The 22,847-nt window shown below is 45.5% G+C and overlaps 1 protein-coding gene across 9 annotated transcripts in view; it reads right to left on the bottom strand.

Annotated features, from left to right (window-relative positions):
- Nucleotides 1–22,847, bottom strand: part of ASTN2 (astrotactin 2) — a 996,620-nt gene that overhangs the window by 173,130 nt on the left and 800,643 nt on the right. For all 9 annotated transcript variants that reach the window (XM_070459205.1, XM_070459200.1, XM_070459201.1 and 6 more), the window contains one exon: nucleotides 20,796–21,061. In XM_070459205.1, the coding sequence (XP_070315306.1) occupies nucleotides 20,796–21,061 (266 nt within the window). The remainder of the gene's footprint in view (nucleotides 1–20,795; nucleotides 21,062–22,847) is intronic.

Genomic DNA, 22,847 nt, shown 5'->3' with positions numbered 1-22,847 from the left:
GGCATGCTGCGGTTCATGGGGTCACAAAGAGTTGGACATGACTGAGCGACTGAACTGAAGTGAAATATCTTTGACAGTTTCCTCATCACGAGGTGGGATCCAGGTTCTGTCCCCTTGAGTCTGGGCTCAACAATTGCTTTACCAAACCAAATACTGTTGCTTCAAGTTCTGGGCTCAGGTTTTAAGAAACTGGCAGCTTCCACATCATGTCTTTTGGAATGCTCATTCTTAGAGTCCAACCACCATGCTGTGAGGAAGCCCAGACCACACGGAGAGGCCACAAGTAGGTATTGCACCAATAGACTCAGCTGAGGTCCCAGCCAATAGCCGGGGTCATCTGCCAGACGGGTGAGCCTCAGTGACCCTCTGACTGCAGTCACAAGAGGGAACCAAGTCAGAACTGCCCAGCAAGGACTTCCCTGGTGGGTACAGTGGATAAGGACCCGCCTGCTGATACAGGGGATGCAGGTTCAATCCCTGGTCCATGAAGATTCCCCATACTGTGGAGCAACTAAAGCCTGTGAGCCACAAGTACTGAGCCAGCACGCTGCAACTACTGGGCCCGCATGCCTGCAGCCTGTGCTCCACTACAGAGAAGCCGCTGCAATGAGAAGCCCGTGCACTGCGATGAAGAGTAGCCCCCACTTGCCGCAACAAGAGAAAGCACATGTGCAGCAATGGAGACTAATGCAACCAAAAAAAACAACTGCCCAGCTCAGCCCAGTCACCCCCAGAACCATTAGAGACAATAATAAAATGATCATCATTTTAAGCTGCCAATTTTGGGGACTGCACAGGAATAAATAACTGAACAGCAGGTAATTCACTTCTGAATAATCCTGGAGGGTTACTGAGAAGAGTCAGAACTAGGGAGCAGCTGAGCAAAGGGAAGTAGAAAGAAACTACGAACTGTCCCCGGAGTAGAGAGCCCTGAAGTGCAGACACGCACACTCACTGCCACAGATCCCCGGCACTCCAGACCTGAAAGTGTCCTGAGAGGTGGACTGGCCTTCACAGTTGCACAGATGAGGTGGCCCCAAAGGAAAAGTGACTTGTCCAAGTTTACACCACACACATCTGGCAGAAAACAAACTAAGGTTTTCATACCAACTCACATTCACTATACGAGGCTGCCAACCCTTGGAACTAGGCTCAAGCCACTAATTTCTTAGGCTGTTAGATAGGAAACAAACATAATAATAGCAACATTTACTGACAGTGTGGTAAGCACTTTAATATACATCATCTCATTCAATCCTGTCCATAGCTTTATGAAGTAGGTTCTACCATCACTATCCCCATTTTATAGATGAGGAAACAGGTTGGAAAGGTGAAACAACCTATTCAAAGTCATCCAGCTAAAAAGGGTAGAACAAGGATTTGAACTCAGGTCCTCTGATGCTACCATCATGAACAATATTCTTACTCACTAAAGGATATTAGTAATAGCACTTAACACTTATTGCATGCTTATGTATATGTTCAGTCGCTTGTGTCTGACTCTTTGCTTACTACAAGTCAAGCACTGTTCTAAATGCTTTATATGGATTATTTCTCACAATAACCCTAAGTACTTTAGATGCATTAACTCATTTAATTCTCCCAACAACCTGAGAGGGAGGCATGATTATTATGTTCCATTTTACATTTATGCCCAAGATCCTGGGGCTAGTAAGTGGTGTGGTCAGGATTTGAAGCCAGGAAGTCTGGCTCTAGAGCCGGTGCTCTGAAATGCAAAGCCTCCAAACACATAATCTGATGGAGACAATCCATTTTTAAAAAAATGCTAAGTTCCTGATTCCGTTTAACATATCCTGAGATTTTTCACTGCACCTATGGGAATGGGCCAATGAAAATGCAATTGATAACTGTCACCTACATTTAAGTCACACGTGAGCAATTTCATATAGTTCAATGTAACAGAAGCCAGAGGAGTGAACAGTCTCACAGGAAGAGGCCATAGAGCATGAGTGATCCAGATAGGAGGATCCCAGGGAACTCTAACATTTTCTGCCTAACTTGCTGTGTGACCTCAGCAAGTCACTCACCCTCTCTGGGCCTTACTGTCACCTGCACTTGCTTCATCTTGGACATACATCCCAGAACACGGCTGCTTCTAATCATTATCTGATTTGTGTTCTAGATAAAGCCATTCACAATTCTGCCACCCCCTTTAAAACTTCCCAGCCTAGACCAACTACCCGGGATCCCTTAAAAGTTCATGGCAGTAGGCAAGATCAAGGAGGCAGCCAAAGGCTCAGTGGCTGGCAGGGGTGGGGGGAAGGGAAGAAGGATGGGGTAGTACAGCCGATTTTAGGGCAGTCACTCTATTCTGGAGGATACGATTACAGTGAATTCGTGTCATCGTGTATTTGTCAGGACTCACAGAAGGCACGCCAAGAGTGGATCTTCGTGTAGACCGTGGGCTTCGGGTGTTAATGATGTGTGAGTGTCAGCTCGTGCCTGTAACACGCGCGCGACTGTGGTGCGGTATGTCCGTGGTGGGGAAGACTCTGCATGCGGGAAAATCAGGGAGTATGCAGGGACTCTCTGCACTCCACACTGGCGGTCTTCCTGGGAACGTATATCTGCTCTAAGAAACACAGCCTGCCGCAAAACTCCGGCAGTTAGCATCCTCTCTGGAGAAGACAGCCCAGATGCTGAGCGTGCCATTGACGGTCTTCAAGGAAGGGGAGGAGGGGGATAAAGAAGACAGACACCTATTCCGCTCTTCTTTACTCCAGGTCTGCTGCTGGGGCTCTGTCAGCTCCTCTAACACTCCTAGCAACCTGTGGATACGTCAGTTCTTCCCGTCCCCAGTCATCCGTACAGATGAGCACGCGCAGGGTCAGAGCAGACACCCCAGCCCAGGTCCCCCAGACCGAACGCGGCGGAGCAGAGGCTCGGTAACCCTGAATCCCAGGCTTTGTTCCTGCATCTCCCTTACCCCACCCCTCAGTCTCAGCCTCCGAGTCAGAGCCCCCCACTCACAAGACCACACAGCGAAGGCATGCTAATGGGCAAGGACCCGTTTCCTGGATGAGAGCCCGTGTAGCTCCATCTATGGTTCTATAAATCACAGGAACGACGCCTGATTTCCCCTGTCAGGATAAACTACGCTTTCCAAGCCACTCTCGCCTGAAGGATGAGAGCCCGACAGAAGAGCTTGCTAATCTGGGCGACGCAGGGAAGACACTGAGAGCTGGCCAAACCCCTTCTGGCCACACGTGCCTCTGCTAAATGAAAAAATATTAGAGAAATAAATGTACAACCCACTGAGACGCTCCTGCATGGGCCTCTGTCAGCGGCCTGTTTCCCAAGATGTACAGAGAAGAGATGATAGGATTATACGATCCTCAGGCAAAGAGCTATTTTTCTTGTCAGCTCACTCTATATTTTAGCTCTCATCCATCTCAGGGAGAAGATGAAGTGCTGGGTTTTAAAGCATTAAAAGTAATAGTGAGCACTGTTGAGCAATACTATATGCCAGACACAGCGTTCAGTGTTTGGCGTGAGGAGTCATTTCATTTGCACAGCAGAGCCATGACTCACGTACTCCCATCAATCCCATTATACAGAGGATGAGACTGAGGCCCCGGGGACTCTGTCCCTCTCCTGTGTCACACAGCCAGTATTTGGCAGAGCAAAATTCACACTTGGTGGTGGTGGTTTCATGACTCAATCGTGTCCGACTCTTGCAACCCCACTGACTACAGCCCACCAGGCTCCTCTGTCCATGGAGTTCTCCACGCAAGAAGACTGGAGTGGGTAACCATTTCCTTCTCCAGATCTTCCCCACCCGGGGATCAAACCCAAGTCTCCCGCACTGCTGGCAGATCCTTTACCAACTGAGCTACGAGGGAAGCCCAAAATTCATGCTTAAGTGCGTCAAATCGCAAAGCCTAAATGTTTCACCACTGGGAGCTAATTTAACCCTGCGAGCTCAGTCTTTGAGTTACACGAGAAATCACTATAGCATTATGATAACTTCTCCATTCTTTCTTTAGGCAGTTTCAGCTGCGTTTCTGTTTCATACCAGCAAAAGAGCTATCAATGCGACAAGTATAAATATTCTGTGTTGCTGTGTCGAAACTGTTGTGGGAAGCGTGGGTCTGTTTTTCATCCCCCCTCTCTCACTTATCTTGTAAAATTCTTTCATCATTCATTTATTAAAAAGTTCTACTCATGAAAAAGCAAAAAAAAAAAAAAATCAAAAACATTAAAAATAAATACTCTGTGTCTTAGCCTGGCACACAGGACCTTTCACACAGTGATACTGTACAATCTCTTCAACATCACACCCTTTTACTGCAGTTCTCCCCAGCCCTACATACCATCTCTGTGAGCCACCTGTCATGAGCCAGACAGGCAATAGACTCTGATGCCACTGGGCCTTTGCTCATGGCTTCCCTCAGCCTATAATACCTTTCCTCCATTCTACCTTTAAACAAAGCATACTCATTATTTAAGACCCACTACGGTGGCAATCTTCTCTGAAAACTCTCTTCTGATTTCCCAACAGACCTCAAGGCCTCCATGGCAGCTTGGAGAGCACATCCGTTGATGAACTACAGGATTTTATCTATTTGCATGCCTGTTCTCCCCACTGAACTGTGAGTCCGTTGCCTTATTTTCTCATAAGCTCCTTGCACAAGGCCTGGCCCAAAGAAGGTACTCCCTAAATGTCTGTGATGGGAATAAGCGTTGCATGAATGACCGGTGAATGCTGAGGACTGGAAGACTGGGAGCTTCTCATGTCTAATCTGTGTTATCCTTGTAGACCTGCTCAGTCATCAGGGACATAGATTGTGCTCACAGCGTTCCAAACTATCTCCAGACCATTTGTCCCTCCTGTCACTGAGCTGATAGCAATCGTGAAAGTGATGAATAGCAGGCCAATTATGAGCAATAGGAAATGTCAGCTATAACTCCTGGAAGAAGACGCAGCCATATCAGTAGCCTCATCCATCTAACTATGAGTCATCTTCCCAAGGCATCTTGCCCTGTGACCTTGAACTGCCAAGGACTTCTCAGTCCCACACAGATCCGAGTTCTCTAGCGGACTGCTCCTCCTCTCAGCCTGTCTCCTCCAAGGCGTTGCTCCTGGCCCGTTCCGTCCTGGAAGGGGAAACCTGGATGGAACTCACACACTTTTCCTAAGGGAAGCCTTTCACCAACGATCCCAGCCACACCCAACAGGCCAGACCTGCCTCCCTGGGCCTGCTGTGCTTTGACAGATAGCAACTCCTCTCCCCTCTGGTGAGGACTTCTGGAGCTGGGCGGTGGGTGGGAAGGTTTTGAGAGGGGGATTTGTCCAAGACTGTGGCGTTCCTGTTGCTACACGCTAGCTTCAGCTCGTGGTGAGCTCCTGAGTAAAGGACTGTGCAATTTCCCTTCTGCGGTCACTGGTGACCTCACTTTTCCAGTACGCCCATCTTCCCTCAGGAGGCGTCTGAGAAAGGCAGCCTCCCCAGCAGCTGGGGCCCCCGTGGTCGGGCCTGTGGGTGGGGGCAGGGAGAGAAAGGTCAGGGGGTAGGAGGGGCCGTGCTTCGTCTAGACCCACACTGACTTTATCTTTGCCTTGGAGAGGGCGCCTTGGAAATCTGGCTAGGGAACTTATGAAAAGGGAGGTTTCTAACAGGTTCACTGGAGCCATATTTCCACCCTGATAAGCTGGACTCTGAGAAGCCTTGATCCCTTAGTCCAGCAAAGCACGCTGTATGTGCTGGAGAAGCAGCAGAGCATGGAGGATAAGAGTACGATCTTTGGAATCAAACCCCTGGGATCAAGTCTTGGTGCCATCACGGAGCAAACTCAATAGACGTGGCTTCACTTCTCTATGCTTCATTCCCACATGTGTAAAATGGGGATGTATGGATACCTATACCTCAATAAAGAATGGCATAAAAATCCTTTATAAAGTGCCTAAAATAATGCCAGAACCACCTACATGTCCACACATATATTTGATAATTACAGAGCACTGACAAAGCTCTAAACTTGGATATTCTCCAAATGGAAGCAAGATAATTATGATGAATTATTATTGCTTATTAGGAATGTAGTACCATTGTTATTTATAACTATTTACAGGCAACAGTGATTCTAGGCACATCCATGCTCAGAATTATTTTTATTCTTTTTAGTATTTTTCCATTGGAGAAAAACATGTCATCAGAACCAACTATCAGAGACAGTAAGATGACCTCTGCCTTTGGGAAAGCAGGCCTATCCTAGTCTCTGTGAACTGGCTACCCTTTTAGTTTTTTGATCAGCAGAAGCCGGAGGGTAAGGTGATTATAGTTACTTTGCACCTACTCTGTGCTAGATGCCGTATCAGAAGCAAGAGTTGAAGGAGGAGAGAGAAGGAAAAAACGAGAAAGGGGATAAAGAGGAAGAAGACAAAGGGAGACAAGATGCAATTAATACGGATCAAGTTTCTAATCACACTAGGCATCACTAAGTGCTCTGCATATATTATCATATTCAACCTAACAACAACTCTGTGAGTTACATACTGTTAACCTCCCCATTGAGATTCTCAGCAATGATTAAGTTACAGCTCCCTAGTATGCAGTAAAAGAAGAATGTAAGCTTAGGTCATTTGATGCTTTTTTTTTTTTTTTTTTTGATCATCTGATTCTTATACTGACCATATTCACACATGCCACCCAATATAATATCCTGAACCAGCCTAAGCAGCAAATCTTATCATTCCCATCTGAATGAAGAGAAAATGAAGTTCAGGTAGGACCTGTTCACTAACATCCAACGTGCATATGTGTTAGTTGCTCAGTTCTGTCCGATTCTTTGTGACCCATGGACTGTAGCCCACCTGGCTCCTCTGTCCAAGGGATTTTCCAGGCAAGAATATTGGAGTGGGTAACCATTTCCTTCTCCAGAAGATCTTCCCAACTCAGGGATTGAACCCAGGTCTCCTCCACTGCAGGTGGATTCTTTATGGTTTCAGCTACCAGGGAAGCCCTTTAAAAGTGTCCATGGAATTGGCAACATCCAACAGGTAAGCATAAAAAATGGAATTCAAATCTAGATCTGATGGACTCCAAACCATGGGGAAACAACTCACTAAAACACCTAAAACTTCAAAATCTCACTAAAAAGTCTTTACTTTGAATGTTACATTCATGCCATCCTGAAAATAAAAAGCAATTATCTATATAGATAAATATAAGTGTAGATCTATACCTATGCAATATAACTACCTTAGACACATACCCTTAATCCCTGTTTCCTCCAGTTCCACTCAAAACGGGACCCGCACACTTGAGAAACGGCAGCGGTGAGGCACCAGGGGAGGACGGACAGCCTCACTAGTGCGTGAGCCCCCACCGTCAGGCAGCCACCGTGCTTCCGCTTCCTGGCACTCCCTCTGAGTTTCCGAAGGGAAGCCATGATTTCCGGAAAGGATTCAGGTTGGGCAATCTAAAGTTAAAGGAACCCAGCCCAAGCTCTTTTAAGAATGAATCAATGTTTCTAAAACAATGTTGAGATGAGGGTGTTGGAGTGAGTAAACGGACACCAACGTCAAGTAGATGGTGTAACCAAAGTCATCTTCCAAAGGGCTGAGAAGTGACTGAAAGGTTAAGAACAGAACAGTCTGTTTTGTCATCAAGGAAAGGCGAGGAAAAAGATAGTGACAAGAGGTGACTCGAGATTCCAAGAAAGGCCACTGATGACAGAACAGGCTTGCCCATGTCCAAGAAACAGAGAAAGGAGCCCAAAGATGCAGTCGTCTCTGCAGCTTGCTTGTTGAGACCACAGCCTATGGGACCACACAGACACGACTTTAAAATTCTGGTTCCGTGACTACTGGCTGTGTGACACTGATAAGAGATGTTCCCTCTGAGCCCCTGTTTCCTTTAATGAGCCAAAAATTATGTTTTGAATACTATGAGCATGACAGTAAAGATAGAAGCTATTGTGACTCAGGGCAGAGCCAAAAGTCTGGAAGCAAGAAACTTGGATGCTATCCTTAATTCTGCAGGCAAGCAAAGCAGTCTGTGTGTGTTCTAAGTTCTTCCTTCATAACACACACATCAAGAAGGATATAGGCATACTGGAGGTCTTTCAGAGGCGAACGCTCAGAATGGCTGGGGTAAGACTTGAGTCTGACATGAGAAGCAGACTCAAGTGATGAAAAGCAATCCAGGGGACTGGGGATGACGACCGGAAGAGAAGCCCAACAGAGTCCAAAGACATCATCAAACACCTGAGACACTGTCGCTTTGAGCCAGGACAGAGGATAGACTTTTATTGAGTTGCTTCCTATGAGCCAGACATTGCTGCTAAGCATCTTACATGGATCATTTCAGTTAATCGGTGAAACAACTCTATATGGTAGACATTATTAATCCCATTTTCCTCATGAGGGAAAAAAACAAAGAAGCTTGAAAACTTAAGTAATGTGTTCAAAGGCATAGAGAAATTTTGTAGCAAAGCTGGTATTTGAATCTTTATCTCTCTGATTCTAAAACATATGTTCGGTCTGCTAAGTCAAGAGATAAGCCTGTCTCGGTACAGTGCTGATAGATGGGGCTGGAAACAACAGAGACAAGGCGTGTACAAGGAAATATTTTGACTGGATATAAAGAAGGATGCCCCAGCAGTGAGAGATGAGGCTGCTTAGGGCTCCCTGATCCCCCAAGTTCTTCCTGGGAGTACCTAACAGAGGCTCCAACAGGAGATGGGAGAAAAGAATCAAGCCACAGACCGGGACTGGACTAGATGTCTGTAGAATCTCTTCTGAGTGTGTCTGCTCTTTCATCCTCACGGGCACTGTTTTGATCATAACATATAACGATAAAACACAGAGGAGGGCAGAAACAGGGGAGGAACAGGAAGGTAGGGGAAGTAAGACAAGTCAGAGCTTGTCAATACTCAGCACTTACTAAGCACCAGGTGTAAGGCTAAGCATGTTAGATGCCCATCTCGTTTAATATAATAACCTCAGAAATTATTCATCATTATTATTAACCTGACATCACAACTGAGGTAACTAAGGCTCACAATCCCTTGCCAAAAGTCACGCAAAAGAAAGAGAAGAGTCAGGACTTGGTGCCAGAAATGACCGGCATCAAAGACAAACATCAAGCTATTTTATTACATCACTGTGGTCTACAATTCTACCAATACTGCTTGTGGTGGATTGCAAAAAAAAAAAAAAAAAATCAAGCCTGGTTGAGCCTCTACACCTAACTACTAAATTACAAGAAATGAAGGGATGGAAAGTGAAAGGGAAAGTCACTCAGTCGTGTCCTACTCTTTGCAACTCCATGGACTATACAGTCCATGGAATTCTCCAGGCCAGAATACTGGAGTGGGTAGAGGGACATGCTAAATAATACCATGAAGCTGCAATGAGCAAAATCTGCATTTTCCTCAATAAAATATCACAAGGAATAAAAAGAGTTGTAGGAAGAAGCCAATAGACTAAAAGAGATTTAATTATCAGCCAGTTGTAACGTTTGGATCTTACTTGGATCTCAGTTTGAACAAACTGATACTAAAAATATAAGAAAATCTGGTTAAAAATGAAAAATGACTATATATTTGATGGTGTAGAAGAATTGTTAGCTTGGAAAGCAAGGAGACAATACTGATATTTTTGAGTCCTTATATTTTAGAAATATGAATGTTGACATTTATATATCAAATTATATTGTGTTTGAGGTGAGAGAGCCGGTGACGCAGGGTTGGAATAAGCTGATTATTACTGAACTTTAACGATGACAGATGCACAGAGATTCACGATACTAGTCACTTTACCTTCGTGTATGTTATAATTCTCTAAACTAAAATGGTTTGGAGTTTGGTAGCAGAAAATCCAGGAATTTGGCAATGCCCTTCCCTCCTCCATCGGAAAACGTGGAGATGAATCTAAAACAGAAACACGTAGTCCAAGAAGACACTAATTCCTTGGGCGTTTCCCCTCCTCCCAGGATGTAACCTTATGGCTGGGACCTTATGGCTCAGAAACACAAGGAATGACGGGACTCTGGTGGCCAGATCACGCGCCTGTGTAATGTTACAAACTCACGCTGCTTTCAACTGCACCTGCCTGATGAATGGGGAGGCACATCTGGAATGACTTTTTTTTTTTCTTTTTCCTTCTAAGATTAGAGAGAAATGGACAGAAAGAGTCGAATTGCTGGTGAATTCTCTCTGTGCCCGCGTGACGGAAGTTGCCTAACGACCCAAGAAGAACCCCCTGTTCACAGGGATAAACTCCAGCAGGGATGGGACCTCAACTTGCTCCATTTCTGGAAGCCCAGCACGTCCCTGGCAGCTGTGAGTGACACCCTCAGATAAACGAGGACTGTGTGATGGATGAGTGGTGGTGGGACAGCTGGAAAAGGGGTTCCAGCCCCAGCTCTGACCTCTGCCAGTCCTGGGGGCTTCAGAGGGTGGTACCCACTCTCTGTGAGCCTCAGTTTTCCTACCTGTAAAATGACGATAAACATTGCTACCTTTATAGGACTATTGCAAGAATTAAGGGACTTAGTACATGTGAAAGCACCACTGAAGCACGTAAATGCAAGTTGGTCATTCATTTTTTTACACATTCACTTATTTATTCTCATTAAATATATATTGAACTTTAGTATGAGTCAGATGCTATAGCAGAAGCTATTGGTGCAATGTTAAGCAAAAGTTTGTCTAGACCCTGGTCTTGTGAAGTTTATCTCCTACTGTATAGGAAAATATTTTGACTCAATATCAGAATGGCTATTACAGAAATCAGGGAAACAGAATGCTTAGGAATCCCTGAGCAAGCTGTTACTGGGAATGCTCAAACACAGGCGCTGTGACATTTGTGAGATGTGGTCTACCTGCTCTTCCCTCTTCAGTGGCACTGCTGTCATCATAAAATAATAAAATGCAGAGGGGGAGACATTAGTCAAATAATTAGCAAACATGCATAAGAGCATAGTTAGAAACTATGATAACTGTTACGAAAGATAAAAAAGATTCAAGAAAGTAAGTAAACAAATAGACACACGGGGGATCTTATCACATCTGGAAGCCTCAGCAATACGGTGGGTGAAGAGCAATTAACTCAGTGGAAAGAAGAAAGGAGCAGAGGGTAAAACAAACTCCAAGTAGAGGAAACAGCATGTGCAGAAGCCACAGAAATGGAAGGATCACTGACTTGAGCCCAGAAGGAAGAGGGGTACAGGAAAAAAGGAGGTGTAAGAAGTTAGAGGGGCCAGTCCAAGCAGCCCCTTGTAGGCCACAGTAAGCACCTTGGTCTGGATCCTGAGAACACCTGGAAGCCAGTTAAGGGTTTTCACTGGACAAGTGATGGAAGCAAGTCTTAACTTTGAAACTATCAGTCAGGCTACCAGGAAGAAAATAAATTAGAGGGGCCAAGGGTCACTGTTAGCCGACTATCACAACCATCCATTCAAGACTTGGACCAACATGGGTAAGAGTGGTCATATTTGAGAAATTCCTAAGAAGAAATATCTACAGGATTTGTTAATGAGCTGTAGTTTGAGCACAGAAGGAAGGACAAAGAATCATCAAGGATGTCTCACTGGTTTCCAGACTGCAAGAACCGAAGGGAAATCAAAAGATGACTACCAAAAGAAAGGCAGAGTCATTTATGGCAAAAACGGCATCTGCAATAGTTACCAGTCGGAGGAGCCACTGTATTTCCACTGGATGGGGGGAGTCGGTCCTGGAGTGAACAGGGCTGAATCGGTGTTGACAGAAGAGGTATTCTATTCTTTCAAATATCTTGGACGCCGAGTGAAAGAAATGAAGACACAGTAGCAGGAGGAGGCAATGTTAGGCAATGAACAGTGTCCTTAGTAGGCATTAGACTTCGTATTTTACACTTCATTAAAATGTACAAGGGGAGTAGCTAAGAGAGTATAGCAAAATGAGAAAAAGGAGAAGTGTTCAGATAAAACCTTGGCTGCACCAGTTCTTATTTACAGTATTGTGGGACAAGTGATCTAACTGCTATGCCTCAGTTTTCCCAAGGGGGAAAGAAAGATAGTAACATTCCTCAACGTGTGGGGTTGATGAGAGGGTTCAGTGAAGGGAGTACATGAAATGTTTGAGCAGAGCTCCTTGCACAGTTGAAGTGCTCAGTAAATGGTTGTACTTAAATATACCAGGAAAGGGCATTCTTCAATTCTCCTTTTTTTCCTACATTTGCTAACTGAATTCAATGTCCCATGGAGGGGGGAAAAAATCAGCTCTACACACTTTGACAGGTAAAAATGCTTGCATTTGCTAAAGTCTGTATGTCGTGCATATTTACAGAATCTTGTAGTTTTCTGGTCTCATGAAATAGCTATGTTTTCCAGTTTTGCAAGGAGGCAAGCCAAGCATTAAGTTCCTCTTTTGTAATTGACCATGAGCGTGTTGAGTAATATGTGGATTATATCCCCCTCTTCTCTTTGATCTTCCTTCTTGCCAAGAACTGCCTGACAGCCTGGTTCCTGGCCAGTTCACCTCCTTATAATGCACCGATAGAGAGGAAGTGGCCTCAATCGCAGAGGAGATTTACTCCAGATTAGAAGTACTTGACTTTCTTAATCCCTAAGCAAGGAATTCCCTGAAGAATTTCAGAATGAGAACGCCACAGGAACCATGGTTTGGAGCAATGGTTCTCAAGTTCGGCATGCAGCAGAATCACCCGGGAAGCTTGTAAAAATGAGAATTCTCCAGCCTCACTCCCCTAGAGAAACAGAATCTGGAAGAGGAAGCCAGGAATCTGCATGCAAACACAAAACAAAAAAACGCTGCCCCCATCTTCAATCTAAGTGACCCTGACTGACTTGGTGATATTCTGAGAGCCAGGTCTCCACACTCCACTAGGCACTCCTGACCTCTTATTCTGCTTTATTTTCCCTTCTCTTTGCCTTTTAATATCCTAGATTATTTACTATTCTGATGGTTTATGTCTCCCACATACACTCCAGGAGAAATTTAAGTCTCCAAATGGTTGTCATATGTGCCTGTTTTGATCCATAATGTATCCCAAAAGCCCAGAACAGTGCCTGGCCTGTAAGAGACCCTTAATAAATATTTGTTAAAATCCTTTGGACTGATCGCCATCCTCCCAGACACCCCACATGCAGACTCCCACCATGGACACCCCAACGAACTGGTCCTCTTATCATGGTGTTCTGCAACATTTGCGGCAAAATATTTAGGAACTTTGCTGATGCCACATACTTTCCTTTTCCCCAGGGGGGAAAAAATACAGTAATATATAACTCTGCACAAACTTTCTGAGGATGGAGATCCGATAACCATTTAAGATCAGTGATCTGCAGACCCCAATTTAATAAACCTGAACACAATACCAGTCCTGGTCCCTGCAATTCAACCTTTAACTGTTGTTGATGTAGTTATTATCCTAAATTTCACATCCAGCTATGTCTTTCCCTTGACCTCAAATCTTGACGATTTCGCTATAGTTCATGTGGTACCCAAATCCCTCAGCCCAGAATTCAAAGTTTCCACAAGCCAGTCTTCTGTACATCACTTCTCCAGTTTTATCGCTCCTCAATTGTAAGAACGGTTGGCTAAACACACTTCCTGGGTCAGAGTCACTAGCTACGTTGCTGCTGCTAAGTCGCTTCAGTCGTGTCCAACTCTGTGCGACCCCATAGATGGCAGCCCGCCAGGCTCCCCCGTCCCTGGGATTCTCCAGGCAAGAACACTGGAGTGGGTTGCCATTTCCTTCTCCAATGCATGAAAGTGAAAAGTGAAAGTGAAGTCGCTCAGTCATGTCTGACTCTTAGCGATCCGATGGACTATATAGCCTACCAGGCTCCTCCGTCCATGGGATTTTCCAGGCAAGAGTACTGGAGTGCGGTGCCATTGCCTTCTCCGACTAGCTATGTTATGTTAGATAAATAAGTCCTCAGATATTTTTAAATTTGTGGAATGGGCATACTAGTGCACACTTCAAATGTACCAAAGGAAAGAGAGAACACATATGAATACACATGAAGCACTTTTCAGATGCCAGGCATGGAGTTGGCACTCAATATATGCTGGGATTTACTCTTCCATGTGTTTGGCACATAGTATCAGACATAACTTTCTTTCCTCTTCTTTTCCAATATACCTTAGTCTAGACTTGGGTTTGTCAAATTTTTTGCAAAGGACTTGAGTGAATATTTTTGGCTTGGTGTGTCCCACCATCTCCTGGGGTGACCGCTCAACAGAGCCGTCATGGCTGGGAAGCAGACATAGCTGATATGTAGAGATGAGTGTGACTGTGTTTCACAAACTGTCTTTATAAAAACACATGGCCTCCTGGATTTCACCCATGGATCAGAATTTTCCAACTCTGGCCTAGATGAGCTTCAGAATCTCAAAGACTCAGATGTCAAGTTTCTCTGAGCCTGAGTCTCCTCATTTATTAAATTGGGATGATGAGAATATTTCCCTCAGAAGTTCTTGGATGACTGAATGAGATAAAACACAAAAAGCCCTTGGGAGAGTTTTCTAAATGCATTGTATGATGTATTTACACCTATGATCTAAATACATCGGGTACATAGGACTATCTCCATCATCAACAGACTAGTCTCAAACTACATCCACCAACTGCCCACATCCACCTTCCCTACAGCAAGAACCGCTCCCAGATTTAACCACTCCAGCGATTCTCCCTCCCTCTTTGCTAATACTGTTGGAATGTCTGCTGTGTTGTTTGAAAGTAAATCATGCATTAGTGTAGCATATGCAAGCGGTTACAGTTACTCCTGTGCTGTGGCACTTCTGCCTCATCCCCTAGACTGTGAGCTCCTTGAAGGCGCAGTCTGGGTCTTATTTCCCCTTGTATTAGCTCTCTTAGCACAGTATCTACAGACACCCAGCGTGAGGTGCTTGCTGGCAGCAGTGACAATGCTGGCTATCTTAACGGGAGTGGTCACAGCAGTGGGTATGGTTGTGGTAATAATGGTGGTGGTGGGGGTCTTGGCTGTTAATTTCTTTTCAAAGAGCAGTCATTTGGAATTTTTCTTGGTTTGAGCCACGAAGTGTAAATTGAGTAAACAAGTCTTTCTGGCAGAGAGAAAGGATCTGCTAGAAGGTTAGAAAACCACAACAAGACCAAAATTACACATGGCTCTTCCTCGGGCAGCATGGAAAAGAAAAAAAAAAAAAAAAAAATCACATTATTGTAATTCAGGGGACCCAAGCACTAGGAAAAAAAAATCATCAAGATATACAAAGTATTTTATAGTTTTCCAAACAGCAGCTAACATTCTCTTAATTTTCCTGTATGATCTCTGCAGGGAAAGTTACCACCCATTTCATGGATGAGGACTCTTGAGTCTGAAACAAAAGACATCTCCGAAGTCAGATGACTTTGAATTCAAAATTGGCTGTGTGCCCTACAGCAAGTCATTCCTATGTCTAGGTCTCAGCTGTACTATTTGTAAAATAAAGAGTATGATTTTAATATCCATATCTACTCATAAATGCTGGGTCATTGGGATGGAGTACAAGATACCAGAATCTTTCTCTGCCCAATGTTAACTTAAGGAGCACAGCTGCTAACATCTTTGGGTGCAGGTTGCAGGTTACAAGGTGTCTCCTCCAACCTCAAAATATATCCCTTACTTTCAGGGGAGAATCTAGATCTGACCCTGGATCTGCCACAGGGGCCTGGGGATAAATTAGCCCATATTTTTCATCCTACATATAGAGAGACCAGAAGAGAGTGTCTGTCGCTCAGTCCTGTCCGAATCTTTGTGACCTCATGGACTGTAGTCCACCAGGCTCGCCTGTCCATGGGCTTCTCCTGGCAAGAATACTGGGGTGGGTTGCCATTTCCTCCTCCAGGGAATCTTCCCAACCCAGGGAGTGAACCCGGGTCTCCCACATGGCAGGCAGAGTCCTTACTGACTGTGTCACCAGGGAAGAAAGAGATCAAAGCAGTAGAAGCATCCATGCCCAACAACATGGAAAAATCCAGGAGTGAACCTGGTACAGACCACAGGTATTCCAGCTCTCCTGTGCTTCCAAAGATTACTCCCAACCCCAAAACGGAAAGGGGTAGATTATGTAATGCCTATTTCATAAGTGAGTGAGATGAAGGTTACCCAGACAATTAGTGGGCAAGACGGGACTCAAATCCACCTCGATCTGGCTGTTCCCCATGACACATGTTTTTCTCCCACATTTGGTCATGTCCCTAGCACTTTGGGCACTTGCAAAGTGACCAAGTATGACCCAGAGAGGAGGTACCAAAGGAAGCGTGAAAAAAGGAAGGGCTCACTTTAGACAAACAGCATTTTTATCACAGAAAACATAAGCCCATGAATGTTACATTTGGAGCTCTTCCTCTTTCTCACCCAAAGGCTAAGTTAGCAGTCACCCAAAGCCTTGTGCATTTAAGCATTAGCTGCGCTTAGCTAAGCTCTGTGGCTTTGGGCTGTATAAGGGTCATTTAACAGGTGGAGGGGGAAGAATAATGTTATTAATCAAGCTCTCCATCATTAAGACTTTTTTCCTGCTTTGCTTGTTCAAAACCACAAAGTGTAATGAAGGACTCCTTTCCAGCTTAGGAAGAAGGCATCACTCTTTCCCACACATTCCTGGAGATGGACCAAAGGAGACCCCGACCACCAAAGAAGCTAGAGTCCAAGGGTCCCCAAAATTACCCAGAGTACACCCTGGCCCTGGTCCAGAGTCAGAGACCAGAACAGCCCCCACTAACCTCAGGCAAGTCACACCCCTTCTCTGACACTTCCCGATAGTGCCATGGGACTCGGGAGTTGACTAAGGACCTCAAATAACTCAAGGAGACAGTTGTTCTCACATAGCAGGACGGTTCCATTCTGTTCTAGAAGGTCAACAGAAGGAAATCCTTTTACTGATGTATAATTCCACCCATGGTACCCTTTCTCTACAGTATGAGTTCCAGCGATATTTATAAAGTGAGAGAATACTCCTGAAATCTCTCCACTTGTATTCTGACCTTTTGGGTTAAACAATCATCTCTCTTGTACAAAATATGGATCCTGCTCTGAAGACCACATCTCTAGCACTTTGGGCACTTGTAAAATGATTGAATACTACCTAAAAGAGGATGCACCAAAGGAAGCATGGGAAAAGGGAGGGGTCAGTTTAGGCAAATGGCATTTTTATCATAGAAAAGATAAGCCAATGACATGCTACAGGCCAGGCACTGTGCACTCATTACCATCTGATCCCATGAGGTAGGGATCGCAAGACTCTAGGATGTACCCAGAGCTCCCCATCTGGACCTCAGGGAGACGGGCCACGTTTGCACATTCTTCAGGCCTCTGTAGGAGCTGCACTTTCAATCTGGAAAGCTCTCAGGTCTTCCTCTGCCAAACCCAGTCCTCCACTTTCGCTTTGTGCACCTGACCCTCAAGAAATTACCCAAACATCACTCTGCTAAGGAAGTCAAGCCTTCTCTGACCCCACATGGCCCTCGGTCACCCTCCATGAACCCCCAGGCCTGGACCTCTCTTGGGACTCAGCACAGTGTGTTCTCACTTATCTGGTGTGTTTCATATCTTCCTCCCCCAGTCTGTAAACTCCATGAAGAGGAAGACCATGCCTGTTTGCGTTCCATGTGTGTCCATCTGTCCTGCTCTTCAGGACAAACAGGCACTCAGAAATATGGAAGGAATGCAAGAATTCCACCTGTGTCCATCTGTCCTGCTCTTCAGGACAAACAGGCACTCGGAAATACGGAAGGAATGAAGAATGACTTGTACTTCAAAGGCAGCAGGTGTCCCGTAAGGAGAACACTGACACCTAGCGACCGCCTGCCCACTCCTGGCCTTCTCTAGCTGAGAGCACGTGAATCGGCCTCAGGAAAACAAGTTTTCTAGAACTGGATATATAGACGATGCTGAGGGGAGCTAGCACAGCACCCAGACATAGAGGAACCTGATTTCTAAGCAAAGAGTAAAGGGACCAGGGCTCATCTTGCTGCCGCACGTGCCAAGGACACATCATAAAAGTCCTGTGACTAGCTGGCATCAAAGCACCTCACAGGTGAGGAGAGCAAGGCCTGCAAAGAGGAGCAAATACAGACAGTCAGAGCCTCTCTCAGCGGCCTTCCCAGGCGGTGCTCGTGGTAAAGAACCCGCCTGCCAATGCAGGAGACACAAGAGACACCGGTTCGGTCCCTGGGTTGGGAAGATCCCCTGGAGAAGGAAATGGCAATCTGCTCCAGGAGTCTAGACTGGAAAATTCGCTGGGCAGAGGAGCCTGGTGGGCTACAGTCCGGGGGCAGCCAAGAGCTAGACATAACCGAGCACATAATTTTCCCTCTCCCTTGCCTTCCTAGAGCCTCTCTCACCAACCCCTGGAGAGTTCAGGCCTGCACGGCTAGCAATGTGTTGCTCCGCGTGTGTCCTCACTGACAAAACACTCCTCAGATGACCCTTTGTGTTAAGCAAAAGCTTCAAGAGCCTCCTCGGGGGGCTCCCTGGCTCCACTCTTATATTTCCACAGTTGATTCTCACCCTGAAACCAGAGACATGGAGATGTGTATGTAATTTGGCTTTTTTGACTTTTTTCTACTGTTGGTTTGCGGACCTCTGATGCACAAAGTTAGATGATTTGAGGTGCGTGGTTCATGAGTCAAGCTCATTGCTGTACCATGCATGGTTAGGCTTTATGTATTCATCCGGTTAGCCTCAGCTACTTAGCTAATTTTAACAGTTTAATAGCGAAAGTCGCTCAGTCATGTCTGACTCTTTGTGACCCCATGGACTGTAGCCCACCAGGCTCCTCTGTCCGTGGAATTCTCCAGGCAAGAATACTGGAGTGGGTTGCCATTCCCTTCTCCAGGGGATATTCCTGACCGAGGGATCGAACCCAGGTCTCCTGCATTGCAGGCAGATTCTATACCATCTGAGCCACCGGGGAAGCCCTAACACTTCAATAAACCCCCACAAACCCAGCACCCAAAACATCAGCTAGAAATCTGGCTGCTTTCATATAACTGATGCTCCCTCATGCCATCACCCTGCCTACCCTGATTCAGGATCACCATCATCCTTAATACTATGTTCATCATTTCCCTGATTCCTTTTTTAAACTGTCTATTGCATGCATATTTATTCTTAAAAGGTAGTATATTTGATGTGTGTGTTTCAACTCAAAATAGAGGGAAGGGTATCATGCTATGCAAAATATATCTTTGGGATTTCCTGTCTTCATTTAACATTATATTCATCCCTCTCCTATTAAGTATCATTACAGTTCATTGATCTTGGTTGTAGTACAGTGTTCCCTTCTATTCATAGTTTACACTTTAATTAACTGCTCTCCCATTGATAGTCATTGATGTAGTTTCCAGGGGACTCCTTCTGCTATACAAACTAATTCTATCAACCTCCTGCTAACCGTGTATCTTCAGCAAGTCACTGCCCTCTAGATAGCGTCCAAACTCCAGGACCTAGCTTACAATACCCGAAATAATCAGGTTCTTTCTGATCCCTCTGGCCTCACCTCTGCCCTCACCCTCCCTTCATCTCTAGGTCTGAGTCATGGGGAATTCCTATAGGTCTTTGCACAGACCATGTTCTTTTCTGCCTCAGGTTATCCGCCTGATGTTCTGCTCACTTATTCTCATCTCCTCTCTGTTCTCTATGGAGCCCTGACCAGTCTCCAGGCACTGGCACTTAGCCCAGTAGGATGCCTTGGGAGGAGCACATAATCCATAACATCCTATGGGACTTGGTCACTCGTCCACCAGATTGTCTTCTCTGGAGGCCCAGGACTGTCCAGAAGCTGATGCAGAGGAAAGAATGGGGACCAAATAGAGAGGCTTTATCTACCTCCTTCCTCACTGAAGCAGTGGCATACTATTCCTGGTTTTGCAGCTGAAAACTGCATTTGGAAAAAAAAGTTCCACAGATATGAGTTTGCAAAAAGGTGAACCAAATCATTCATACGGTCCTCTCGAGCCCTGACATGCCATAATCAAAAGCCAGAGAGACATAAAAAGGAACAAGAGGAGAAAAAATTTCACAATTAAGTATTCAGGCTCTGGATCAGACCAACATGGAGCAAATCACTCACCTTATGTTTCCTCGCTTGTAGAGTGGGCAGGAGAAAAAGATAAACCACATAGAATTGCCATCGTGATAAATAAATGGTCAAGTGTCAGAAATTCCATATGAATCAGCTCCATACTTTTAAAGAAGTCATAGATCTGGAGGGTAAATTAAATGAGGTAACAAGGGCAGAGTATTGAGGGAGAGGCTGCTAGGTTTTCACCAAACTCATATCTGCTTCCCTTAGGAAGACTGATAAATACACTTCCCTGTCTTCATCTGCAGACAGGTTGTGCCCCGTGGCTGAATGCTGGCTAGCAGAATAGCAGCCTAAGTGATAATGTGCCATTTTCGGGTGTGGCCCATTTAAAACTTCTCACGTACAATCTCCCACGTTGTTTCTCCTTCCACAGCAGGCATCGAAGCACCAGATTAACACAGCACGAGATGGAACAGGCTGGGACCCTGAACCACCTCTCAGAGTAAGGCCACCCATCAATCAAAGTCATCTACTTAGGACTCTGAGAAGCAAGAAAGAACCTCAACCGGACTAAGTCATTGGGATTGGAGAATTTGTCCGTTACAGCAGCTAGTGTCACCAAGTTACACACGTGTTCACCACGTGTAAGCAGTCAGTACATGCTGGCCCTCACCACGCTGAGGATGCCCATCCCGACAGACAGAGGACCCGCAAGGCCAGGGCTGGGAGGGCTGGCGCCCAGGTGTGACCCAGGGGCCGTGCCGGGAGCTCACCTCCTTGGTGCCGTTGTCCTGGATGAGCGCGTACAGTGGCACCACACGGCTAATCTCCAGCAGTACCGGCGGGGGGCTCAGCTGCTCCTTGCCTGGGCGGCGGCACAGGTGGCAGGTGGACGGACAGTGGCCTTTCTCCTCGCAGCGGATCTCCACCCCCGAGACGAGCTGGTCATCCGACAGCATCTGGGCCGTCAGCAGGCCTGAGAGGTAGGTGATGAAGGGCATGGACTTCAGCTCCTTCTTGCTGCCCAGCTCTGTGGTCTCTGGAGAAAGGGAGAGAAAGTTCCGTAAAGGTTAAAAGGTCAGACTCTTGAACCCATCAAGATGTGCTAAGAGGTGGTTACCCACCAAAAAGGGAAAACACATGATGTGACTCATGATGCTTTAGAAAGCACACCGATATGAGGGCTCCAAGACCAGAATGATGTCTTGTTCTACCACTGATATTAAATAACACTTTGCTTTCTCTGGGCCTCATCTTCTTTGTATTTAAGGTCAGCAGGTTGTACTCTTGTGTGAAAATTGTATAAATCTTAATTATGTTGAATTAGTTCATGGTGCTTTTCAGGTCTATGCTATCCTTCTACTTTTCTGTATATTTATTCTATTAACTTTTGAGAGTTTGATATGGAAACTCCAACTAAAAATCTTAATGCATCTACTTAAAAAAATGATTGTAATATATAGCAGAATTATATGTAACTTTGTTCTGTATATTTCAAGTCTCCTGTAAATGTGTTATCATATTTTCATAATTCACAAAAACGAGAAAAATAAATTCAGGCAGTAGGTTGGGTTAGAGGGTTTTTTCAAGGACCTTGCAAGATAAATATTCCTATATATTTTTCCCAATAAGAAGTTCCTTTCTTTACTATCAATTTTATAAATTCTACCTTATTTGTCCTGTTTTCCATGAAGTTCCATGTAATGGGGGAAAGACAAGCTTTGGAGTCAACTTCAGTTTCAATCTCAGTTCTGCTGGACAGCAGCCCCACTGCTTTGGGAAAGCCTCTGAATATCCACGAGCCTTAGTGATTAATTCTGTCACATGTGGTTAACAATAACAGTTATGACTGGTCGATGAGCGAGGAGGTGGGCCTGTCTGGGAAAGGCATTATTTCCCCTTTCTTTTCATGCTCATCTGTTCCCTTATTCAAATGTCTGGTCCTCAGCACGCTGTCGTGGGCATGAGTGATGCGTGCCCCACTAGGCACTGTCCTTCTTTAGCTCTGCATCTGGCATTTCACACCCCTGTGCCTTTGCCCGCCCTGGCCTACTGTCCCCTCTGCCTCTACAAATGGTGCTCCAATGCCATGTGACCGTCTTCAGGAAGTCTTTCTTCCTCGCCCCAACCCTGCTTCTCTGATAGGTATTTCCGTTTGCAAGACCTTACATTGTTACGTTCACTTTCTCATCCCATTTTGTGTTGGCCTCTACAACCTTATAATCGGTTCACGGAGACCATGGACCACGTCTCCCATCCTGCCCCCCACCAACTCAGTGACTAGCTCAGCGCTAGGGATATACTTGACACTTTGCCAGAGAGAGAGATTATATAGCTGCGAATGGTTAGAACAACACGTATAATCCAGTCTGTGAGTGTGTGCTAAGTTGCTTCAATCATGTCAGACTCTTTGTGACCCTATGGACAGTAGCCCACCGGGCTCCTTTGTCCATAGGGATTCTCCAGGCAAGAATACCAGAGTGGCTTACCCTGCCATCCTCCAGGGGATCCTCCTCACCCAGGGATCAAACCCACATCTCCTACAGCCCCTGCATTGCAGGCAGGTTCTTTATCACTGAGCCTACTGGGGTAATCCAGTCTAGAGGCTCCAAAATTCATCTGAGGGGTTCTAGGGATTCCAAAAGCCATCTCAGCAGTTGCTTGAGGAGGGCAAAAGGAAGACTGAGTGGGCAGTACTCTATATCTGCATCTCAGCTTCAAATAGAGCTGTCCCACTTGTATCTCATTTACAGACTGGCCTTCCACGTAAGATTTCATAAGGAGAAAGGGCTCAAAGCTTGAAGAAGCAAAGTGATTTGTAGAAC

Source organism: Odocoileus virginianus, chromosome 31 (assembly GCF_023699985.2).
Source record: "Odocoileus virginianus isolate 20LAN1187 ecotype Illinois chromosome 31, Ovbor_1.2, whole genome shotgun sequence".
Classification (NCBI taxonomy): Eukaryota; Metazoa; Chordata; class Mammalia; order Artiodactyla; family Cervidae; genus Odocoileus; species Odocoileus virginianus.
Note: the sequence above shows the minus strand (reverse complement) of the source record. Positions and strands in the feature narration are given on the sequence as shown.